At 37.6% G+C, this 21,723-nt stretch overlaps 2 protein-coding genes across 2 annotated transcripts; both read left to right on the forward strand.

Moving 5' to 3' along the window:
• Nucleotides 1–365: 365 nt before the first annotated feature.
• On the forward strand, nucleotides 366–1,859 carry LOC132293819 (24-methylenesterol C-methyltransferase 2). The gene has a single exon (XM_059791449.1). The coding sequence runs from the start codon at nucleotides 433–435 to the stop codon at nucleotides 1,522–1,524; it is 1,092 nt and encodes a 363-aa protein (XP_059647432.1). The 5' UTR covers nucleotides 366–432; the 3' UTR covers nucleotides 1,525–1,859.
• A 9,293-nt stretch (nucleotides 1,860–11,152) lies between these two features.
• On the forward strand, nucleotides 11,153–13,842 carry LOC132293820 (pentatricopeptide repeat-containing protein At4g35130, chloroplastic). The gene has a single exon (XM_059791450.1). It carries the CDS (start codon nucleotides 11,302–11,304, stop codon nucleotides 13,741–13,743), a length of 2,442 nt encoding a protein of 813 aa, XP_059647433.1. The 5' UTR covers nucleotides 11,153–11,301; the 3' UTR covers nucleotides 13,744–13,842.
• Nucleotides 13,843–21,723: the final 7,881 nt, after the last annotated feature.

Here is a 21,723-nt window from a genome sequence, read left to right on the forward strand (position 1 = left end):
ATGTGTCAAGTTTATCCTATTTTTTTTTTGAAATAATTGTAATGTTTATCCATAAAAAAAATTAAAATTATAAAATTTTATTAAAAGATAAAATGTGTCAAGTTTATCCCTTTTTTTTTTTTTTTGAAATAATAAAAATATCATTTCCTTCGTAAAATGTGGCATTGTATGCATAGGTCTCTTACTTGAGTCGAATCGGACCAATCGGCCCATAACGGACGTCCGATTGGGCCGGCAGAGGTTGCATCACGAGGTCTGTGCTACTTGATAGTTTTAAATTTGCCAAATTGATGTTGACGTGTCCAGACGTGATTGACGCTAATCTAATCGGTGAAACGTATCTCCACCAGAGCGACACAAATCCCTAACATAAATATAGCAAACCCCCACTTCCACTTCGCCACTCTCTCTCTCTCTACTTTCTCTCACATCATGGACTCTCTATCTCTTCTCTGCACCGGTTCTCTCCTCGTCGCCGGCGGCATCTACTGGTTCGTCTGCGTCATGGGCTCCGCCGAACGGAAGGGCAAACACGCCGTCCAACTCTCCGGCGGCTCCATCGATCGCGAGAAAGTGCAAGACAATTACAAACAGTACTGGTCCTTCTTTCGCCGCCCCAAGGAGATCGAAACCGCCGAAAAAGTCCCCGCCTTCGTCGACACCTTCTACAATCTTGTCACCGACATCTACGAGTGGGGTTGGGGTCAATCCTTCCACTTCTCCCCTTCCGTCCCGGGGAAATCTCACCGCGACGCCACTCGCCTCCACGAAGAAATGGCCGTAGATCTGCTCGGAGTCAAGCCCGGCGCTCGTGTTCTCGACGCCGGCTGCGGTGTCGGAGGCCCTATGCGCGCCATCGCCGCCCACTCCGGCGCGAACGTCGTCGGAATCACCATCAACGAGTACCAGGTCAAACGTGCCCGTATGCACAACAAGAAAGCCGGATTGGATTCCCTGTGCGAAGTCGTTTGCGGCAATTTCCTCCAGATGCCCTTTGCCGACGACAGCTTCGACGGCGTGTACTCGATTGAAGCCACGTGTCACGCGCCGAAGCTTGAAGAAGTCTACGCCGAGATTTACAGAGTGTTGAAGCCTGGGTCTTTGTACGTATCGTACGAGTGGGTAACAACCGAATTATTTCGATCCGATGATCCCGAACATGTGGATATTATACAGGGGATTGAGAGAGGCGATGCGTTGCCCGGATTGAGGAATTACACTGATATTGCTGAGATTGCGAGGAAGGTAGGGTTTGAGGTGGTGAAGGAGAAAGATTTGGCGAAGCCTCCGGCTTCGCCGTGGTGGTCGAGGCTGAAGATGGGGAGAATTGCCTACTGGAGGAACCATATTCTGGTAATCGTGCTGTCGTTTTTGGGGATTGCGCCGAAGGGTACTGTGGATGTTCATGAGATGCTGTTCAAGACTGCTGATTTTCTGACCAGAGGTGGAGAGACTGGAATTTTCACTCCGATGCATATGATCCTCTGCAGAAAACCCGAGAAGACGGCTTCTACTTCGGATTAGAAGCAGGCATTGTAATGGGTAGAGATGATCATGGAGGTTCTTCTAATGGTGTCTTTGTTTTTCATCCTTTTGGCTTTCTGTTTAATTCAATGTCATTATCTGTCTTTTGAGTTCAATTTGCTCTTTCTTGATAATTTTGAACTGTTTACTGTTTTTTTGGGTTAATTGTTGATGTTGGGTTGGGGACTTGGAATAGTGAAGTAGATGGGATAATCTTTAGTTGTAGCTGGAGGAAATATAGCTGGAACATTTGACAATGTCCTTTTTAACTTATCCAAGAACTTCCTTTAATTTTGCTTGTCTTCAATGTTACTTTGAAATTTCATTTTTATTTAGTTTTGTCCAAATTTTTCATGTGAAAAACTCAAATTTCCCGATCCAGTATATGTGTGGTTGCATAATGTATGAACTTGGATGAAATCCCAATTGAATTCATTGCTAATATGTTCTTGTTTCATCTTTGATTCCTGTGTTTTTTGGGTTGGAAAATTAGTGTGTTGTGGGGGCACTTGGTTGATTTAGTCGAGATTAAGATGCAATGATACTTGCATGTGGCTGTAAATTGCTGTAATGGTCTTGCTACCAATAAATTATTGACTAGACAAGGCACGTGATACACTTGGCTATATTACAAAATATCACACTGGCAGACGAGTCATGTGAGGTCCACTTTTGGTCTCTGTGTTCCTTGGATGGCGATGCAACCTACGAGAACATGGAAAATTAGTTCAGATAGAGTATATTTTTAGTTTTTGATTACTAGTTTTCGCTATAGTCATGAGTTTGAGAAGTAGGATTAGGATCTGCAACAATATGGTGACCAAAAGCAGGAACTTCAACCATAAGTTGTGGTTCCAGGACAACATTATGCTCTCTGTAAAATCGAAGAACGTTATTAGATATTAAGTGCTTATATGAGAAGGGTTTGCCATATTAGAAGATTAATGTAAGAAAATGGCTGGACTTGACCACGAAAATCTGTCGCCTTCCAAATTTTTTATACGTGTTTTCCTTCGTTTATACAGGGAATTCTGGCTGCATTTTGTGTGAAAGGCACCAAGTAATACACTAACTTAATATTATATGCTGTGTCACAAAAATCTCAATCTCATATCTGATTACAGATCAGAACTAGGGCTTGCTAGTTATATGGCCCATTATATGAATAAATCAGATCCACTTATCATAATTACCTGGTGTTAACTAGGGCTGCAAATGAGCCAAGCCGAGCTTTAGATTGCTCGGGTTCTGCTCGCCTCAGTCAGAGGGCTGCTCGGGCTCGGCTCGGTAATTTTTTGACGAGCTCGGCTTGGTTTGGGCTTGTTTGTGGGTGTGTTTGTGGGTGTGTGTGTGTCTATATATATATATATATATATATATACACTATCTATCAAATAGATCTAAAATTTTGGAACATAAAAACACAACCATCAGTTCACACATTCAACACTCGTCAATGTCCAATTTATCAATAATATTATATTAAAAATTAAGCTAGAGAGAGAGGGGGAGGAAAGAGAGAGAGGGGAGGAAAGAGAATGGGAGAGAGATCGACCTAACCTTGATGTTGCCTCAGGACCTAGGAAGAGAAGATAATCACTGAAGAGTAGAAATGGTGATGCACAGAAATGATTTCCTTTGCCGCCAATGGTATTAGAGAATAGTGGGATTGGAGAGGCGAGGTTGCAACACTTTCTTTTTAGGGTTTTTTTTATCAGATCCTTTTAAGTTCAATTCAATGGTTGAGATTTGAGAGGAATCTAATGGAGCTATTTAATTAAATGGGTTTCTAAGTACCCAAATACTAATTGGGCCAATGAAGAAATATATGTAAATTTGGGCTTGATTTGTACATATGGGCTAGATTTAAAATATATTGATTTATATTTTTTATATTTAATTCATATTTATGTAAACAGTTTACTCACGAGCTTAACATTGTTCAAATTCGACTTGTTTATTAAACGAGCTTGAAAATTGGACTCGGACTCGGATCGTTTACTAAACGAACGAGCCCGAACCGAACTTTTAACAAGCCAAGCTCGAGCTGTTCATGAACAACTTGATTCATCTGCAACCTAGTGTTATCCTTGGCAATTGTGATTACATCCACAATCTGTACTCATGGTCCTTTTGTTCTTTCTATTGTCGGTTCAATGCTTTTAGCTTGATTTAGACGATCCATTCGTTTCCGTACCACGTGGATGACCCATCTTAGATGGACTTCCCTCCCTTGTCTTCTTTAGTTGGTTGATGTGTGATCAACTGATGGCTGTCACTGCTCACTTTCTTTGCATTATAGTAAATTTTAATATGGCATTCACATGGCATGCTTTTGGATGTATACTTGGCAAAAAAAGAAAAAGAAAAAGAAAAAATGCTTTTTGATGGTTGAATAATTTATTCTTTGTGGATCTCTAAGTTTTATTTCATTAGGAAGGTGCATCTCATAAATCAATGTAGCGGACATAGTTTAATAAATCAGTGTTTTGAGCATAGAATATTCACCATATTATTTTCCCTTCCTTGTTGGGAGTAGAAGAGGGATCTATCTTGTACATTATCAATGTCGTACCATCCATTCTCATCAATTGGGAGATTACGGAAGTTTTGGAAAAGAATCTAGAGGTGAAAAATATTTATTGATTAGGTTTTAAAGAAAGTCTAGCAATAGTGGAAATGAAGCAATCAAAAGCCCATGTGTGCTTCTGAATATTTCTACGTGTTCCATTGCTAATTTAGCGATTACACTGGTGCTTTTTGAACTCGTGAAAGGCAGTAAACAACTTTTTATAGAATTTTTATGTAGGGTTGTTTGGTTCTCTTAATATATGGCTATATGGTGTGTGTAAAGCACTGAAAATTATTAAACCTTAAAATCAATCCACATTCTGTTATGTGATCTTGTTTTTACAGTCTGTCCATGTTTGTATAGCTTGAAAACTATGGTAGTTAAGCTAATTTGTACACTTTTCTTTGTGCTCATAAGCTTTTTGAGCTGAAAGTTGGTGCAGGTTGCCAGTCAGTCCATTCAGTTCTGGCAGATTCTCTCATTGCCCTAGGATCTGCAAGGATCAAATACAACAAAAGGAACATGTAGAGTATGAATCAGCTTAGATTCGTCTTTTTTTCACTTCCACTCTGGTGGGGGTTTATAAGGTGTGCGAAGCTTTTAGAGCTTGGGGACATGTGCCTCGTAAAAAGCACATGACCTGTTGAACTTGGTTGGCTTTGCCGGTTATTGTTGCTGTCTGATATAGGAAATGGCTGTGTCTTTTCCCCTGTTTTATCGTCTAGCACGTGCCTGTTGTTCCCCTCTCTAGAAATTTTATTTTTTATTTTATTTTCTACTTGCTTTTTGGCTGGGTGCTGTGACCACTAAATGTGCCCGAAAGCTAACAATCACACATATGACTGACTATTAGCAATGATTTTGAATCTCTCACCTTAGACGTCTTTACCAAGGTTCCACAACCAAGGTGGGATGCTGATACTTTTGTTTTGAATGTGGGAGTCTTTTTCTTAGGACCACGGTTTGGTACCACTATCGAAGGTGATTTTTCTTTTGTATAATAGCCTTCATCCTTATCTGATTTTAGGACAACTCTCTTGGAGCTATTGCACAGTTTGCACTCTTACTTTTGCTTCCAGGATCTTTCTTTTCTTCCTCAAAGCAGAAGCTTTTCAAAGCTTATTCTTATCCGAATCTAACTCCATTTCCTTTCTTATTAGCTCACTGGCTCTGTTCAAGAGCAAATTGGCCTTCTTTGTTTTTGGCATTTCTATATTGGGATGAAAATATGCACGGGGATGAGGATTCCTTAGGGATGGGAAGAGAGATGAGGGGGATGTGGATTCCCTACGGATGAGAAGGTGTCTCCCTCACTTTTTGTTTTGTTGTACACAAGGGATTGTGGAAATGAAGGATGGGATGATATACAAGGGATTGTGGAAATGAAGGATGGGGTGATAGGAATTTTTTGTTTGGTTGGAAGGGAGTAGGGAATGAGAGTTTTTTCTTTTATATATTTTTCACCAATATACCCTCATTATATAAAATTATAAAAAAATATTATTATTATTATTATTATTTTTTTTTGAAAAGGTTGAAATTGGTATTTTATATATATTTAGGAGTTATTCCCTTTTTTCTTCCTCTCTTCTACCCGATTTTGGACGGATGTAAAAACTAAAAGCTGTTTCATCACTCTCTGCCCTTCCCTCTCTTCCTTCCCTTCCAACCAAATACGAGAAGGCTCCCTCTCTTCCATACTTCCTCAATTCATCACTCCAACCAAGGATAGCATAAGGACCACATTGAAAGCTATAGGACAACGAATCGTGGGGCAGAAGAAGCTACTTCAGGACACCACCTACCTTAGGCTTATCCTTCTCAGGACCACTCTACTTGATTGAAGGACTCATATTTTGTCTATTATTTGTGGGGGCTGTTGAGCCACTAACTTGTAAACTTTGGTTGAAATGTCTAGAAAAGATATAAATTAAAATCGAGAAAAGGTGCTTGTCTTATTATTTTGGTTGAAAGCGGAGTCGAATTTGAGTCTGTTCGGGCTTGGCTCGTGGCAAGTTCAAAAAAATTTGAGCTTGGGCTCTATCTTGATTTTAAAAGCTTGGCTCAGCTCGATGTAAAAAAAAAAATTAAATATTATTCGGAAAGTAAACTTGTATTATAAATGTAAGAATAATGTACATCAAGTCCATTGTATAGACAAGCTCAAATAAGGCTTGCTTTCAGTTTCAATCAGCAAAACCCAACCCATTAGCCAAAAAACAAAGCTCAAAGTCGCATGTATTCTCAAAGTTACTACCTTGAATCATCATATTACTTTATATATATAAATTTGTATACATATATAACAAGTCCATGTTCATGAACCTATACGAGTGGAGTGGAGCTCAATGTTGTTTAGGTTCGGCTGGTTTACTAAATAAGTCTGAAAATTGAACTCAGACTCAGGCTCGGCTCATTTACTAAACAAACGAATCTAAGCTGTTGATGAATAGCGGCACTAAAAAAAGGTGCATGTCTTTTAAATGTCATTACATATAAAAGTGCCTGGTTAATCAGTGCAAATTAAATAATTGTACATAACAAAAGTTGATCTCAAATTAGATTTTACTCTCTTTCCTTGTGTGTTTCTATTTACTTTCTTTGAAGAGCTACATTTATTTATTCTGGTTCCGTGTGCATCGAATTAAACTTGTGGGCATCTTCGGACCCAACTGCGACAGCCACTGCTGTTAGCAGTCCTTAAACCCTTGAGATCAGTTTCTTTGTTTTTTTTCATGCTCCAATTAGGTTCGAGATCTTTTGTTATAATAATATAAATAATACTTACGTAATGTAGATCAGGTTTAATTCACGTTGTTTGATACCTCTGCCTAGGTTCAAACGCGTGGTCTTCTTGATTTGAACCCGTGCCAAGGCCCACTGTCTTCAAACCCAAGTTGGAGTGGGTCGAAAATTTTCAATCCCAGTCCAATCCGAGTAACACAAAAAGAAATTGTTGAAACCTTTCTAAAGAATGTTTTGGTCCACGTTGTTGTTCAGGTTGGCCTACATTATTATTATTATTATTTCTGACAAATTAGGGAGGGATACTCAAGCATAGGTACACCTGCCTAAAAAGCTTGGCGCTCAACCAACTAGGCCACTTAGTATTGCCCAAGTTAGCCGCTCAAACTGAAAGCACCTGGAAAAAAAAAATTTGTAAAAAGTAAAAAAATTTAACAATGTTCTCCTCCTCCCATCATTCTACTGAAATGGGTCAAGAGTAATGGCCATTGACAAAAACCATAGGAATCTGGAAGAGTTATAAGTTGGCCAAGCCTAAAACAGGCTGTAAGCATCACAACATTGACAACTAGCTTTAGGACCCACCAAAATTGAATCAAGAGGCTCCAAAATGACACCTATTTCTTCATCATTCTATAGCCGCCCTCTACTCTTTTTTCAACACAACCCTAACTAATCTCATATTACAATATAAAGTATAAACTCACCCTCCATTCATTTCATTTTCGCGCAACATTCGGCTTTGCATGTGAGCTCGTCGGTGTATAAACAATAAATCACTTATTATATATATATATCATCATCAAATATATTACTTATTAGCATGACAAATGAGCTTCATTTGGATGAATCTTCTAAGAAAGTCAAAATGTTACAATACTCATTTTGTACTCAAAGCTCATTCTTAAATTAACATAACTTTTCATTGTCTCTGTGGATTCTTTAATGCCCAATCTTACTATAAGAGACTCCATGAGGTTTGGTTCATTAAGTCATACACAGAGAGAGAGAGAGATGGAGTTGAAGGTGCTTTCGAGAGCTCAGAATCAGAAGGCCATGAGGAACAACATTTTGTTGGATGCAATAGCCAACGTAAATGGCGGGAGTGTTGTTTCGCAGACTGGTGAAGATGGCGCGATGAGGATGAAAATTGTAGTGAAAAAACAAGATCTAAAGCAAATGCTAGAAGTGATGAGAGGTGCCAAGAACATTGCTCGCCAATCGTCGCTTGTGTCCACGCCTTCTCTGTCCTTAGAACAGCGCTTGAATATTATGCAGCGAAGGCATCTTTTGAGAGCCAGTCAAGGGAGAGGGACTTGCCGGAGTTCTTGGAGGCCTGTGCTCCAGAGCATCCCTGAGGAACTTCAAACTTAGACCCTTCTCATTCTAATGCTATATTTGGATAGCATGGAATTGGTATTTCAAAATTGGAACTCGAGAAAAATTAGTTCAAAGTTTAAACTAATTTTTCTCGAGCTTCAATTTCATGTTACTAAACATAGCGCAAGTGTATTTAACATGTTAACACGTTATTCTCGGCCTTTACAGAAACTTGTATAGTATTGAATCTTGAAAAGTAATGTTCTTACTCTTTTCTTTCTTTATGTAAATTGGTTGAAATTTGAAACAACCCAAAGCTGAGGTGTGCAATTTTTTAAAATAATTGCTTAAGCTTATGTGCTGATGAAATCTTGTTATGGCTTATGTGTTGATGATAAAAACTTCTATATCAGGATAATTAAACAGCTCTAATGTTTGAAATTAGTATTATTACATTTTAATACCATGTTTTGGGATTTTTTCATGCTATTACATTTTAATGGGAATCTAGAACAAGTCTTTCAATGCAATAGGTTCTATTTTGATAAGTAATATTTATAAAATATGTTTCTTATATTTCAGGTTATTATTAGACATTAAACTTTGACCTGAAAATTAATGATGAAATAAAAATGAATAATATAAAAATGAAAAGATTAATGCAAACAATGAATTTCCTTTGCTAGTTTGCCACTCTGTTTTCTCAAATATTAAAGACTGACATCCTATGCATGTTAGCAGGCTATAGGTTCAGCTTTTCAATCAGTTGTTTGCCACATTATTATATCATTTAATATGGGAATAATATTTTCATAATAATAAATTTAAATGTGGTCCTTAAGAGTTCTATGATCAATTTTTTTTTCTTCCTTTTTGTAACCCAAACCCAAAGTTCTATGATTGTTAGATGAGCTTATTTAAATATTTAATTAGCCCTCATTTTGTTACAACTGTAAAGGTGTTGGCAAATCTGGTTTACTATAGTATCTAATCTCAAGAATAATTAATCCTTTTTAATATTCAAACTTATTACCCACTCTTGAATTTTTTACTACAATAAGAGGTTGTAGGATTTGAATTAAAGACTTTCCCATTCAAATACCACCACCAGACATCGATTATATGCCTAAAATGCTATAAAAACACAGCTCATACCACCCATTTTTTTTCATATATATGTTGGAAGAGTTAGGTGTAATATGACAGTGAAAACCAAATATGGTTATCAAAATCTTCTCAAATCCTTGCTCTTTCTGTTGGCTTTTCTACTGCTAACACGATCATGTGGATAGAAAAAAAGATTGATGTTGAAGATTGCTAACGAGGTCGTTGTTCATGGCATATCAAGAAGATACTGTGATGGAGCCGAGGATCAAATGAGCATTTGTATTCTAGTTAAGTCTTGTTGACTTCATTTGAAATTTTTATTTTGAATTCGTTATACGATTGGAGTTTCGAGTTACTCGGTAACGGGTTTTGAAATTTCGGGCCGTGAGTCATTCTTATCTGTAAACTCATGAGATGTATGGACTACACATCAAGAGATACTATGAACATATCGAAATGATAACATTCTTAATGTGGCGTAAGAAATGAAATGTATAAATACTGTAGCTGCACTTGAGAATATAAAACTTCAGATTAATCATGTCATGTCATGTGTTTGTCGTGAATATTATTAAGGGAGAAAGAAAAATCACACCATGTGGTTTATTAAAAATTATATAGTCATCTGCATGTGTTTTTTTTGTCACATGACTAAGGATTAATATTATTATATCATGTAATTATAAGAATAATATTTAAATATTTAACTAGCTCATTTTGCTCAACTGTAAAGTTGTTGACAAATCTGGCTTATTACAGTATCTAATCTCAAGAATAACTAACTAATCCTTTTTAATATTCAAACTTAATGGCATCTCTCTATTCATCATATACTCATATCTCTATTACTACTTTTCTTTCATGGCTGCTTTCTTTTTCATCATTCATGCCTCTTGTTACTCTTGTAAGCAATAAACATCAAATTACACAAGCCACATTTGCCCAATTTAAACAAAATTTTATGGCTAATAAAAATTAGTGCTCTCTCTATCTCAAAAATAATGTCTCTTTTAAGGAACTCTGACTCTGCAATTTATGAAAGGTAAGGTTCTTAAAAAAAAACATTCATGACAGAGGAAGTATTATTTAACTTTCTAGATTATAGATTAGAACCTCTAAAGTTTATATTCTAAAGACAAAAAATTTTATGCATGTTCTCTCTCTCTCTCTATATATATATATATGTATGTAATCATTCGCAAGCATGATGGATTCTCTTTTATAGGGATGGAACATTTCATGTCTTTTTTTAAATGACTAGACAATGGAAGGGTTAAAAAGATTAAAACTGATACAAGTTGCACATTATTCATTAAAGCCATCCACTAAATTCAAAATTATATCTTTGGCACTTTCCAAATTCAATTTGAGATCATATTTTGCAGGTAGTAATTATGGAATAGAGGTAAAAATAAAATTTTTAATTGACAAATTATAAAGATATTGTTTGAATTTTGAAAACTCGCATTGTAACTTGTATTAATAAAAAAAAAAAAAACTTTAAAAAAAAAAAAAAAAAAAACAAAGTTTACTAACTGATCTTGTTAAGTTTATCTTTTACGATCACAAAGATATCAATCATTTAGGTGAAGGTACATAATGTTAAGTGCATTTACAATTTCTGACAATTATGGCACAGTTTTACCATATCATCCTTAAAAAATAATAATAATAAAAAATCAAATCCAGTTACTTGAGGCCATAGTTTAAGAAATAGGGATATAAATTTACACAGGGTACATAATTGGGGGATCTAAAATAAATTTTCTCTTAGCAGAGACTAGAGAGAGTTTCTTTATGTGCTGAAAAATTATTTAAAATGGGACCCACCATATTCCTGAGTTTCAAGACAAGTGAAAAGAGAGAAAATGAGGTAAGAGATCACGTGTCATGATTCTATTGATTGTTTTTAGATAAAATGAATTCGCCATGAACAATAGATGGTAGTAGACATAACGGTATTAACCAACCCGCCAAAAAAGAACCGAGAGGAACTAACTCCACTCCATGATTTTTAACGGCTAGTTTTCCAAATGGTTGCATTCGTCAATTTGAAGATGGCTACCACATTAGCTCTTAACTACTCCTGCAGATCCGACTTTCATGAAAGCATCTGGCAGAAAAGAGCGAAAGCTTCGAAAGCCAACCAGAACCATGAGCTCACTGTCAAGCAAAGGATCTCCAAATCAGCTCTCACAAATAGTTATCAATCACAGACTGTGAAAACTCCGATTAAACAGCACTATCTTTCACTCGTACGAGACCTTTGTTCGTATGTGAATTCTGGGTCTATGGATGATGCACTCTATCTGTTTGAGAATATGAGTAAATGCGACCCCTTCGTTTGGAATGTTGTGATCAGGGGATTAACCGATAATGGGTTCTTTCAGGAGGCCATTGATTTTTATTATCGAATGCAATTTGAAGGAGTTCGAGCTGACAATTTCACCTACCCATTTGTAATCAAGGCATGTGCAGGGACATTTTCTTTGGTGGAGGGGCAAAAGGTTCACTCGAAGGTTATTAAGATGGGGTTTGATTCGGACCTCTATGTTTGCAATTCACTTATTGCTATGTATGCGAAGCTTGGGCATATCAAGCTTGCAGAGAGGGTGTTTGAAAACATGCTTGTTAGAGACTTGGTTTCTTGGAATTCTATGATTAGTGGGTATGTTTCAGTCAGCGATGGTTGGGGTGCTTTGATGTGTTTCCGTGAAATGCATTCGTTTGGAATGCAATCCGACAGGTTCAGCATGATCAGCAGTCTCGGTGCTTCTTCCCTCGAGTGTTGTTTGCTGAATGGTAAAGAAATTCATTGCCAAGTGATTAGAAGTGGGTTTGAATTGGACCTCATGGTTCAGACATCACTCATCGACATGTACGGGAAATGTGGGGCAGTGGACAATGCTGAGAGGTTATTCAATATAATTTCTCAAAAGACCATTGTGGTTTGGAATGCTATGTTAGGTGGATACGCTTTAAATGCACGCCCACTCGAGTCATTTGCTTGCATGAAAACGATGCAAGAGGTTGATCAGTTGATTCCTGACACGATTACATTGATAAACTTGCTTCCTTCCTGTGCACAAATAGGAGCTCTCTCGCAGGGTAAGTCTATCCACGGCTATGCTATTAGAACAGGGTCTCTTCCTCATTTAATACTGGAAACTGCTCTGGTTGACATGTATGGAAAGTGTAGGGAGCTGAAATTGGCAGAACGTGTCTTTGGTCACATGAGTGAAAAGAATTTGATATCATGGAATGCTATGATTGCTTCTTATGTACAGAATGAGCATTATAAAGAAGCATTGGGATTGTTTCAAGAACTATGGAAAGAGCCTTTTAATCCAGATGCGATGACAATTACTAGTATCGTAGCTTCTTACACTGAGATTGCATTGTTGCGTGAGGGGAAGCAAATCCATGGGTATATCACAAAACGAGATCTTGGTTCAAATACCTTCATCTCAAATTCAATTGTTTATATGTATGCAAAATGTGGAGATCTCCAAACTGGACGAGAAATTTTTGAGAGGATGTTGCCTAAGGATGTAATATCATGGAACACGATCATTATGGCTTATGCTATTCATGGTTTGGGGAAAACTTCAGTCAGATTGTTTCTCGAAATGCAGGAAGAGGATACGAAACCCAATGCAAGTACTTTTGTTTCCCTACTATCAGCTTGCAGCGTCGCTGGCATGGTGGATGAAGGGTGGGAGTACTTCAATTCAATGAAAAGGGACTATGAAATTAATCCTGGAATAGAGCACTACGGCTGTATGGTTGATCTTCTCGGTCGCACTGGAAATCTTGACCTAGCTAAGCGTTTCATTGATGAAATGCCATTGTTCCCAACTGCCAGGATATGGGGAGCTCTGCTGGCTGCAAGCAGACACAATAGAAACCTAGAATTAGCTGAATTTGCAGCTAAGCAAATATTATCCTTGGAACATGACAATAGTGGTTGCTACGTCTTGCTTTCAAATATGTATGCTGAAGTTGGAAGGTGGGACGATGTAGAGCGGATTAAAGGTCTTATGAAGAAAGAAGGGGTGCAAAAAGCCATTGGACACAGTACAGTTGAGATCAACGGCATGATTTACGGGTTCACGAATCAAGATAGATCCCATGTAAAAACTAATGTGATCTACAATGTATTAGATATTATTTCGAGGGAGATTGGGGAAGACATTTATGTTCACAGCGTCAAGAAGTTCAGACCACTAGATGTGTTGAGAAAAAGAATGAACTCGCCCGAGTGTCACAGTGTGAGATTAGCAATTTGTTTAGGCTTGATCTCAACGAGAACTGGGGAACCTGTTCTTGTTAGAAAAAACATTCGAATATGTGAAAATTGCCATAGTACTGCAAAGAAGATCTCGAAGGTCACTAAAAGAGAGATAGTAGTGGGAGATCCAAAGATATATCACCATTTTAGAGATGGTCATTGTTCATGTAAAGATTATTGTTGAACACAGTTGCTTCAATATTATGTATAATTTATTGTATATGTCAATGTAAAAGGTTCCTTGATTGATCTGTATATTTTCTCAAAGGTGAAATAAAATCACTTAAAACAATAGATTTGTTATCAAGTACGTTGTGCTAGCATCTTTGAATAACAATTATAGGTCATTGTCAAAGGTGAAATGTGAATATCAAAACAGTCACTAGGTGCAAATAATGTCAAAGATAATGTCTCAATACATCCCAATCTACCCCTCCAATCCCTTTCATTAGCAACGACAATCTTTAGTAATGACCTTATAACCTCGTCCTTGCACAACACTCGCTACTGCAAACATTTTACAGGTCCTTTTCACCACCTAAATTGTTGAGGATTTTCATTAACGCGCTCGTGCTGAACTTTATTCAATCGCTATGTTTGGTCTACCGAATCAACAGTTAGGATTTAAAATTAGATAGAATCTCGTACTAAAATGTTACAATTCCAAGTTCGAAATTTGTAACTCTTATCAATTTTTGAAAAGGAACCAGTTTGTTCAAATATCCTCATCCATCATTTCGTATAAATATAATACAACAAAAATGGTCCTTTTTCCATTAAATCAAGTAATGACGTTGTGGGGGTAAAAATCTCCCCTTCCAATTAAGACAGGACACATCAGCACATAAGGAAACCACCACAAACGCTGAGACTATTCAATCTTCAAATTGGGCTTATACAAGAATCTTGGGCCGGGTTAACTAAGTCTAATGGACAGAACTCATTAAGAAGGCCAGAAATGATGAGATCCCAAGCCCAAGTACGAATACATTACTAAACTCATTTTATGAACAATTCTATTAGAAGAAAGATTATAGTTTATGGAAACCAAATAATGTAAATCCTTATTATAAAGCTAATATGATGTGATTCAGATTCTTAAGGGACAAGTAATGCGAATCCTAAAATGAATCGATTAAGGTTTTTCCTATATAAAAAAGGCTTAGGACCCTCAATAAAGGAGACAGAGAAAAAAGGGCAAAGCCCCCAAAAATATAGATCCAATTCTCATCGCTAGAACTACGTTCCGACCTGATTCCCACGCTCCATGAAGCGGGATACGTAGGCAATTTAGGTAATCCTAGGTTCGGTCATATCATCAAAGTACCTCTTCATCTCTATACAATTTCTCTAGTTCATTGTTTTTCTATATTATTATTTTGGGTGTAGTAACTGTGGAGATTTCGACGACTTGTCAAAGTCGAACGAATTTTTGCACTTACACTTTGGCGCCGTCTGTGGGAAACGGAGAAACACAAAAGTCACTCCAAGTCCCAATTCCAGCAACGTGAATTGAAATTAAAATTTCCAAGTCAGCAACGTGACGAAGTCGAATAAGAGTATGGATTTGAATCCAACCCTTTTCAGACATCCGAAGCACATGTTCCTTACACGGCCAGATCTTTCTTTGCACAATAAACGCAAACGTCTGAAGCCCGTGTTCCACACACGGTGTAATGTTTCCAAATTTTACTATTTTCCAATTTTTGAAATTTTTTGATTTTTCTAAGGTATAATCGTCTTTTCTCATTTTGCGTGCCAGATACCGTAGGGTGTGTCAAGTGTATCCGAGAGTTAATTGGAGCATTTCATTGAGTTCAGGACTCTTTGAAATGTAAAGGTTGTCATTTTTGTATTTTTCTGTTTTTCGGGCCGGACGGTCTCGTGTAGGACCCGCTACCTGAACTATTGTGTACAGAGATTTTTAGTTGGGTCCATTTGCACCTCATGCATTTTATTTATTATATTTATGTAGATGTGAATTATTAAATGTGTATATATATTGTGTGGTACAGGGAAGGAAAAAAAAAGAGGGAAAAAGAAAATATTTTAAATTGCCGTGGGACTCGCCATTTTAATGGTCATTACAAATGACTTTGTATGATCATTACTTTATTCCTCTCTTTCTTACGCAGCCAGCAGCGAGCTCCCTCTCTCCTTTCTATTTTCTTTTTTCTTTTCTTACACTAAAGTCTTGATTTCTCCTTCATTATTGGGAATTTTTTGGTGCCGTTTGCGGCAAATCGAAGAGCCCGGTGAGATCTTCAAGTAGGTGTAAGCAATTTATCATTTGATGCACCCTAGGAAATTCAAAATCTAGGGTTCAAATTGGGGGTTTTCATCATTTTGAGGCAGGGGTGCTCTAATCCACAATTTCTTAGATTTCTTGTGAATTTTTCCTTTAATTTGACTCAAAGCATGCTTAATTGTAATTATCTTGATTATGTTTGTTGTGGTTGTTAGTATTTAAGGTAATAAAGGCGTGCTATGTGTTAAGTGAGCTTATGAATATGATTAAATTCTTGTGGTGAAAAAGCATGCTTAGTGTTGATGTATTATATGTCCTATGATTTTAAATTGTTATGAAAAGTGATGTTGTAGTTATGAAAATAAATGACTTTATTTTATGCCTTATATATTTAAGTTGTTGGATTGTGAATTGAAAGTATGTAAAATGCCATGATTTAGAAATATGAAAATGTGATATTATGTGAAAATTCATGGTTTAAACATGCTTGAATGATATGGATGATATGTATGAAATTTCTATATTGTCATGGCATTGAAGAATTTGCATAATTCATGCATTACCATTGGGAAAGTAAAGGAAAAAGTTTGTTTTAAAAACAAATGAAATTGTTTTTGGGAAAGTTTTTTGAAAAGTGTTTGTGAAAACCGGACGCCTAGGAGGCGCCTAGCGGTCCGTGTTGTTAGTGTAGTCTAGAAAGGAGTATGGTTGAGCTAACTAGGCCAGATGCGACGCTTTGGAGGTGCCTTGTAGTCGTGGATAGTTAATCAACCCTCCATTCGTGACGCCTTTGAGGTGCTTTGGGTTGGATTACACTAACGGTTTGGAAGTTGAAACGGTATTGTTTCGGAAAGGGGGAGCGACATGGCATGGCAAGGCATTTCATTGGCATACATTGTACATTTGGTGGTTAAACGACTTACGTATATATTTGTTGATATTATCGTTGTTTTGTTTGTTTTCCCCGAGGCATGATCCCATTTACTTGTACTCTATTCCTTATGTGAATTCACGGGGTCGTAAGAAGTGTGTCTTAGACACTTCCTATTGAGTGTTTAGTTCACCCCATTATTTTAACATTTTTCAAGATACGGAAAGGAAGTGGCGGACAATGCTCTTCCACAGGTTTTGATGGGTTAGTGGACTATTTTGACATACTTTGTAGCAATGATCTCATTTTATTATTGTTATTTATTTATTTTATTTTATTTATAAACCCTGGGATGACACGTATATTAAGTATTGACATAGGAAAGGACGGTAACGTCTTTAGTTGACCTCGGGTTCGGGTAAGAACCTGGTTAGCGATTTGGACCCTCGGGTTTGAGTCATTATAAATTTGGTATCAGAGCCATGGATCAAAAACCAGTAGGACGACAAATAGAGGCCTACCTAGGGTTGTGTGGAAGGTGGATTGCATTGTTTATGTGTTTATGTGTTAAAGTGTTTGTTATCTGAGAAGCATGCATACTTGCTTAATTGCTTATATGTTTACGGTTTTAAAAGACATGCTTATTTGCTAAGTGTTCACATGCTTACATGTTTAATTGCTAAAATGTGTGTTATATGGTCATGACGATGAAATATATAAATAATTGAAAATATATTAATTATTATATGATGACAAGTGTGACTTAGGTGGTAACGGCAAATGGTAGGCACGGTGTGTGCAATTTTATTTTAGATGATAATGTGGCAAGTACTAAGCACGGTAGGTTCAAGCATGTCTCGTATGTATTGTGATGGTTATTTAGGCATGGTTAAACAAGTATTTAAATATATATATATATATATGAAAAGACGTGGTGTTTCAATTTTTTTTTTTTTTTATGATGGGACACGATTATATCATAGTATGGGATACGGTTATTATGTATGTGTGTTCACGTGTGTACATAAGGTTGTGCACGGGATGGATGCTAGCACGATAGAGTACTTGTTGCGGCATTGATGGTTATGTGAATTTTGACCTGAGTAGGCGAGGAGCTAGGTTGCTCAAGGGTTGTTTGGGTGTCTATTCTTATCGAACTAATGGCGTAAGTCTTTCGCTCGTGGATCGAGCTATTCGGTGCATAGTTGCTTAATTTTTTTTTTTTTTTTTTTTTTTGGGATGTAGCGCTTGGGGCACGACTTTTAAACGATTGTGTATGGCACAATGCGATGTCTAGGGTGAGACGTACAAGTTTCAGGCGTTAATGTATGGGTTTTGTAACTGTGGAGGTCAGGTGTGCACTGTGGGGGAGAGGTATAACCTTAGGGGGTTAGTATTTGTGACTTGGGTCACAGTTTGGTACTGAGGTTCTCTTCGAGTCGGTTTGTGGTGAGTGTGATAGAGGTTGCTCGAGTCACGAGTGTAATCTATGGGTTGTAGACATGTATTTCGGGTATTCTAGTACGATCCAAGGAAATGTGTTGGTTTTGATTGTCAAGGGGACTTGTTGGACTCTGTGAGTCTAGGGTGGTGTAGGCATTGACTGGAGTCATGTCCGTGCCAGGTGATCGATTGTTTCATGTGATTCAGTTCGTGGGTTGTAAGGGTCTATTTTAGAGACTGGTTTGTCAAGGAGTGATTCTCATTTTGGATAGTTACAGGAGCGTGTTGTGGGTAATTAACTTTCGGCGAGTTGATTGCATGGCTCGGTGGATGAGCGGGGTTATAGGTTATCACGATTGTCGAGAGAGTCTCGAGGTGAGGTACAGTGGTCATTTTAGCTATATAGTGCAGGGTTACACGATAAGGCAGGTAGTATGGGGTCATTGAGGTGCTAGTTGTTTGAGGATCCGAAGAGATAGATTGATGATTAGAATGATTAGGACGAGGGTGATCTCGTAGGTTTAGTTCAGGGACGGAGCCAATGAAGGCCTAGGGGGGCACGTGCCCCCCCCCCCCCCCCCCTCGAGTTGGCCAGCAACCTATAACATATGTGGTAATTTTTAAAAAAATTTCCATATATATGAAAAAATTCATATAGCGCCCCCCCTCAAATTTGTAGTTCCTAAAATTATATTCGTATTTTTTCTTTATTTTCTCTTTTACTTTTTACATTCCTTAAATTTCTTTAGTAGAAAAAGTCAAATTTCTCTTCCTCAATTGAAACTTTTTAACTATTTCCTATTAAAGTTCTTTCATTTTTCTTTCCTTTTATATTTTAACAATTTTCTTCTTCTTTGTCTTTTTGAATTTTATAGTTGTTCTATATATATATATATACTCCGTATTGTTTTTTTTTTGGTAGTGTGCCCCCCCTCACTTGAAATCCTGGCTCCGTCACTGGTTTAGTTAGTAGCCCCATTTGATTTTTGTCGGGGCTAAGGGTGTTTAAAAGAACGATAAAGAGGGAAAGTAATGGTGTTGACGCTGGGGCGTAAGGTTTCTTTGGTTGAGTATGTAGATTGTTTTGGGAAGAATGGTCGGAGAAACAGATTAAGTGTTAGTGACTGATTGTGTTATAGATGGTTTGAGGAGACAGTGGGGTATTGAGCATTCTGGTTTTTGTGCTCATTCATTTTCTTTGGGATCTGTCGGCATGGCATTGTCGTGCAAAGGTTCTATCCTAGTGGTATGTAGTGGTTACTATGGGGAGTATCGAGAGTGAGGCATACTATCTTGTTATGATGGTGTTATCCTAGGGATGCTTGAGGAGAGATCGATTGGCGGTAGCCTGTTGAGTCGGTGAGACGTGAGTTTGAGTTGTCATTCGAGGATGATGGTAGCAGAGGCATTATGGCATGATGCTTAGTACTGATGAGCAGAATGGTTTCAGATATGATCCGAAGATGGATTAGAGATTGTGAGTTGTTTGTTATGTGTTGTCAGGTAGGTGATGGGGTTGTGCGCTAATCGAGGCGATTGTGGACTGTTTAGCCTTTTAGAGCTAGTGGGGATAAATACCTTTTTTTTTTTACGAGTCAGTGGGTTGTTGTGACTAAGGTCACGAGTCGGGTGTGCACGTTAATTGAGACAATATCGTCTAGGAAGGTAGTAATGAAACGGGTGATAAAGTGTCATTTTATGGCATATAGGTTGTCATTTGGGAATGAAGGGATGTGGTGTCCAATGGGTTGTGATCGTTTCTAGTGTTGGTATGTTATGAGCATTGATGCTCTTGTCTGATGGTTGTGTTGTGAGTTGTATCTCAGTACTCGACGAATGGGTGGTAGGGATCTGATTGGTTTTGGTTAGCATAGGCGTTGCAGGGTATCGTATGCGAGTTTTCTGTGTTGATAGTGTATGACGGTCCGTTAGTGGCGAGGGCGCCTAGAATTGAGTTCGTAGTTCTGTACGGGTATCCATTTGGTTCTTCTCTTTGTGTTTAAGGAGTTTAGTTCATCTCAGGTGAGATTGGGTGTCCATGGTTGGACAGTTGGTGTGTAGCATGTGACAAGGTGTTAGGTGCATTCAGGTGTGAGTCGTCAGTCTCTTGTGAGAGCGGGGTTTGTTACCCTTTCTGTTCGTTCTAGTCCTGCCAAGGACGTCGTTTGTCGTGAGTCTTTTTTCCATTTAGGAGTTGTGCGCGTTCGTGAGTGGACGGACCTGTGTGTGATTTGTTATGTTGTTGAGTTCATCGGTAAAGGTTTGGCTGATTTGGTCGACCCATGGAGGGAGATAAAATCATTGGTTTTTAGTAGTATTTGTTTTGAGGGTGGTTTTAACGGCACGAGTTGCCAAATAGGGATTGTGTTTCCGGTGTCTAATACTTTCGTGATGGCTAGGGGTGTGTTGTGAATTGTAAGCTTGAGGATGGTTAGGTGATATGATGCGAGTCATGCACTCGGATGTTTTTATAGGCGTTTGATTCGAGCAATGTCTTGAGGACAAGTGTTGATGTCGCATTAGAACTATGTGATTAAAGAAAGTGAATATGGGATTCCGTTGAGAAATAATAGGAATGATTGATTTTGGTTTTGAGGTTTCAAGCATGAGATAGTCATATTGTGTGTTTTGAAGAAGTAAGAATCTAAACTATGCTGAGGGTCTCAACCTGAATAGAAGGCAACATGCAAAAATGCACCTGAGTGGGCATGACTACCTAAGCCTAACAGGGTATACCTCAACCAACATAGCTAGCTATGCATCCTACTGCATATACGCTCCCTAACCGTCGACTATGAGACTCAAGCTCAGATCGCAGTACCATAATTATATATATAAAGTCCAATCCTATCCAACCATAAGAAATCCAGCTAGTCGTTCAGCTTGTTCAGCCGCACAGACTAACGTACATTAAGTGTATATACAACCCATCCAAATACAATGTTGAGCCGATCAACTATTCATCGTCAAAACACAACATATAATTAGGATTTAAATATTTTAATTAAATCCCTACCCTTCCTATTAACAGAAAATATAAACAACCATCTAATATGTCGTTCAACTATTTTAGTTGACAGGACATGAAACCATGTAGGATTTAACTATTTTAGTTAATCCATTCCGTATGTATGAATGGATTGGAATTAGCGTTTTGATCTAATCCATTCCTCCGTATGTCACCGTCCCATACCGGTACATACCATACATATGATCCGTAAATGATGCAACAATATAAGCAGTACATCAAATAAAGTCCACATTATCCATATAGTTGATAAACACATAATTTAAACAAGTTATCAACTACAAATCCAGAATCCATCCATGTAATCAAACAAGACAAAGTTTACTAATTCGTCAAGTTAAATTCCAGCATTCATCCCTGTAATTGACAGAAAATATATATTTAATTCTTCAATTAATTCCAGGCCAACATCCAATTAGATTGACAGAACCTAAGTACTAGTTCAGCAATTTAAGTCCAAACCCTAATCCAAGTAATTGCAGTGAAATGCTTAATGTTACCGCAATTAAGATTACAAGCTTAAGTCCATGCATTCCAGAAAAGTATTTAGTATTTCAACAATTAACATCCAGGA

Source organism: Cornus florida, unplaced genomic scaffold (genome assembly GCF_030987335.1).
Source record: "Cornus florida cultivar Cherokee Brave unplaced genomic scaffold, ASM3098733v1 CherokeeBrave_3.0.0_Hap2_Chr02, whole genome shotgun sequence".
Taxonomy (NCBI): Eukaryota; Viridiplantae; Streptophyta; class Magnoliopsida; order Cornales; family Cornaceae; genus Cornus; species Cornus florida.

What these genes read in the sequence shown, in the direction of transcription:
- LOC132293820 (XM_059791450.1), top strand. Translation starts at nt 11,302, where the DNA reads ATGGTTGCATTCGTCAATTTGAAGATGGCTACCACATTAGCTCTTAAC.
- LOC132293819 (XM_059791449.1), top strand. Translation starts at nt 433, where the DNA reads ATGGACTCTCTATCTCTTCTCTGCACCGGTTCTCTCCTCGTCGCCGGC.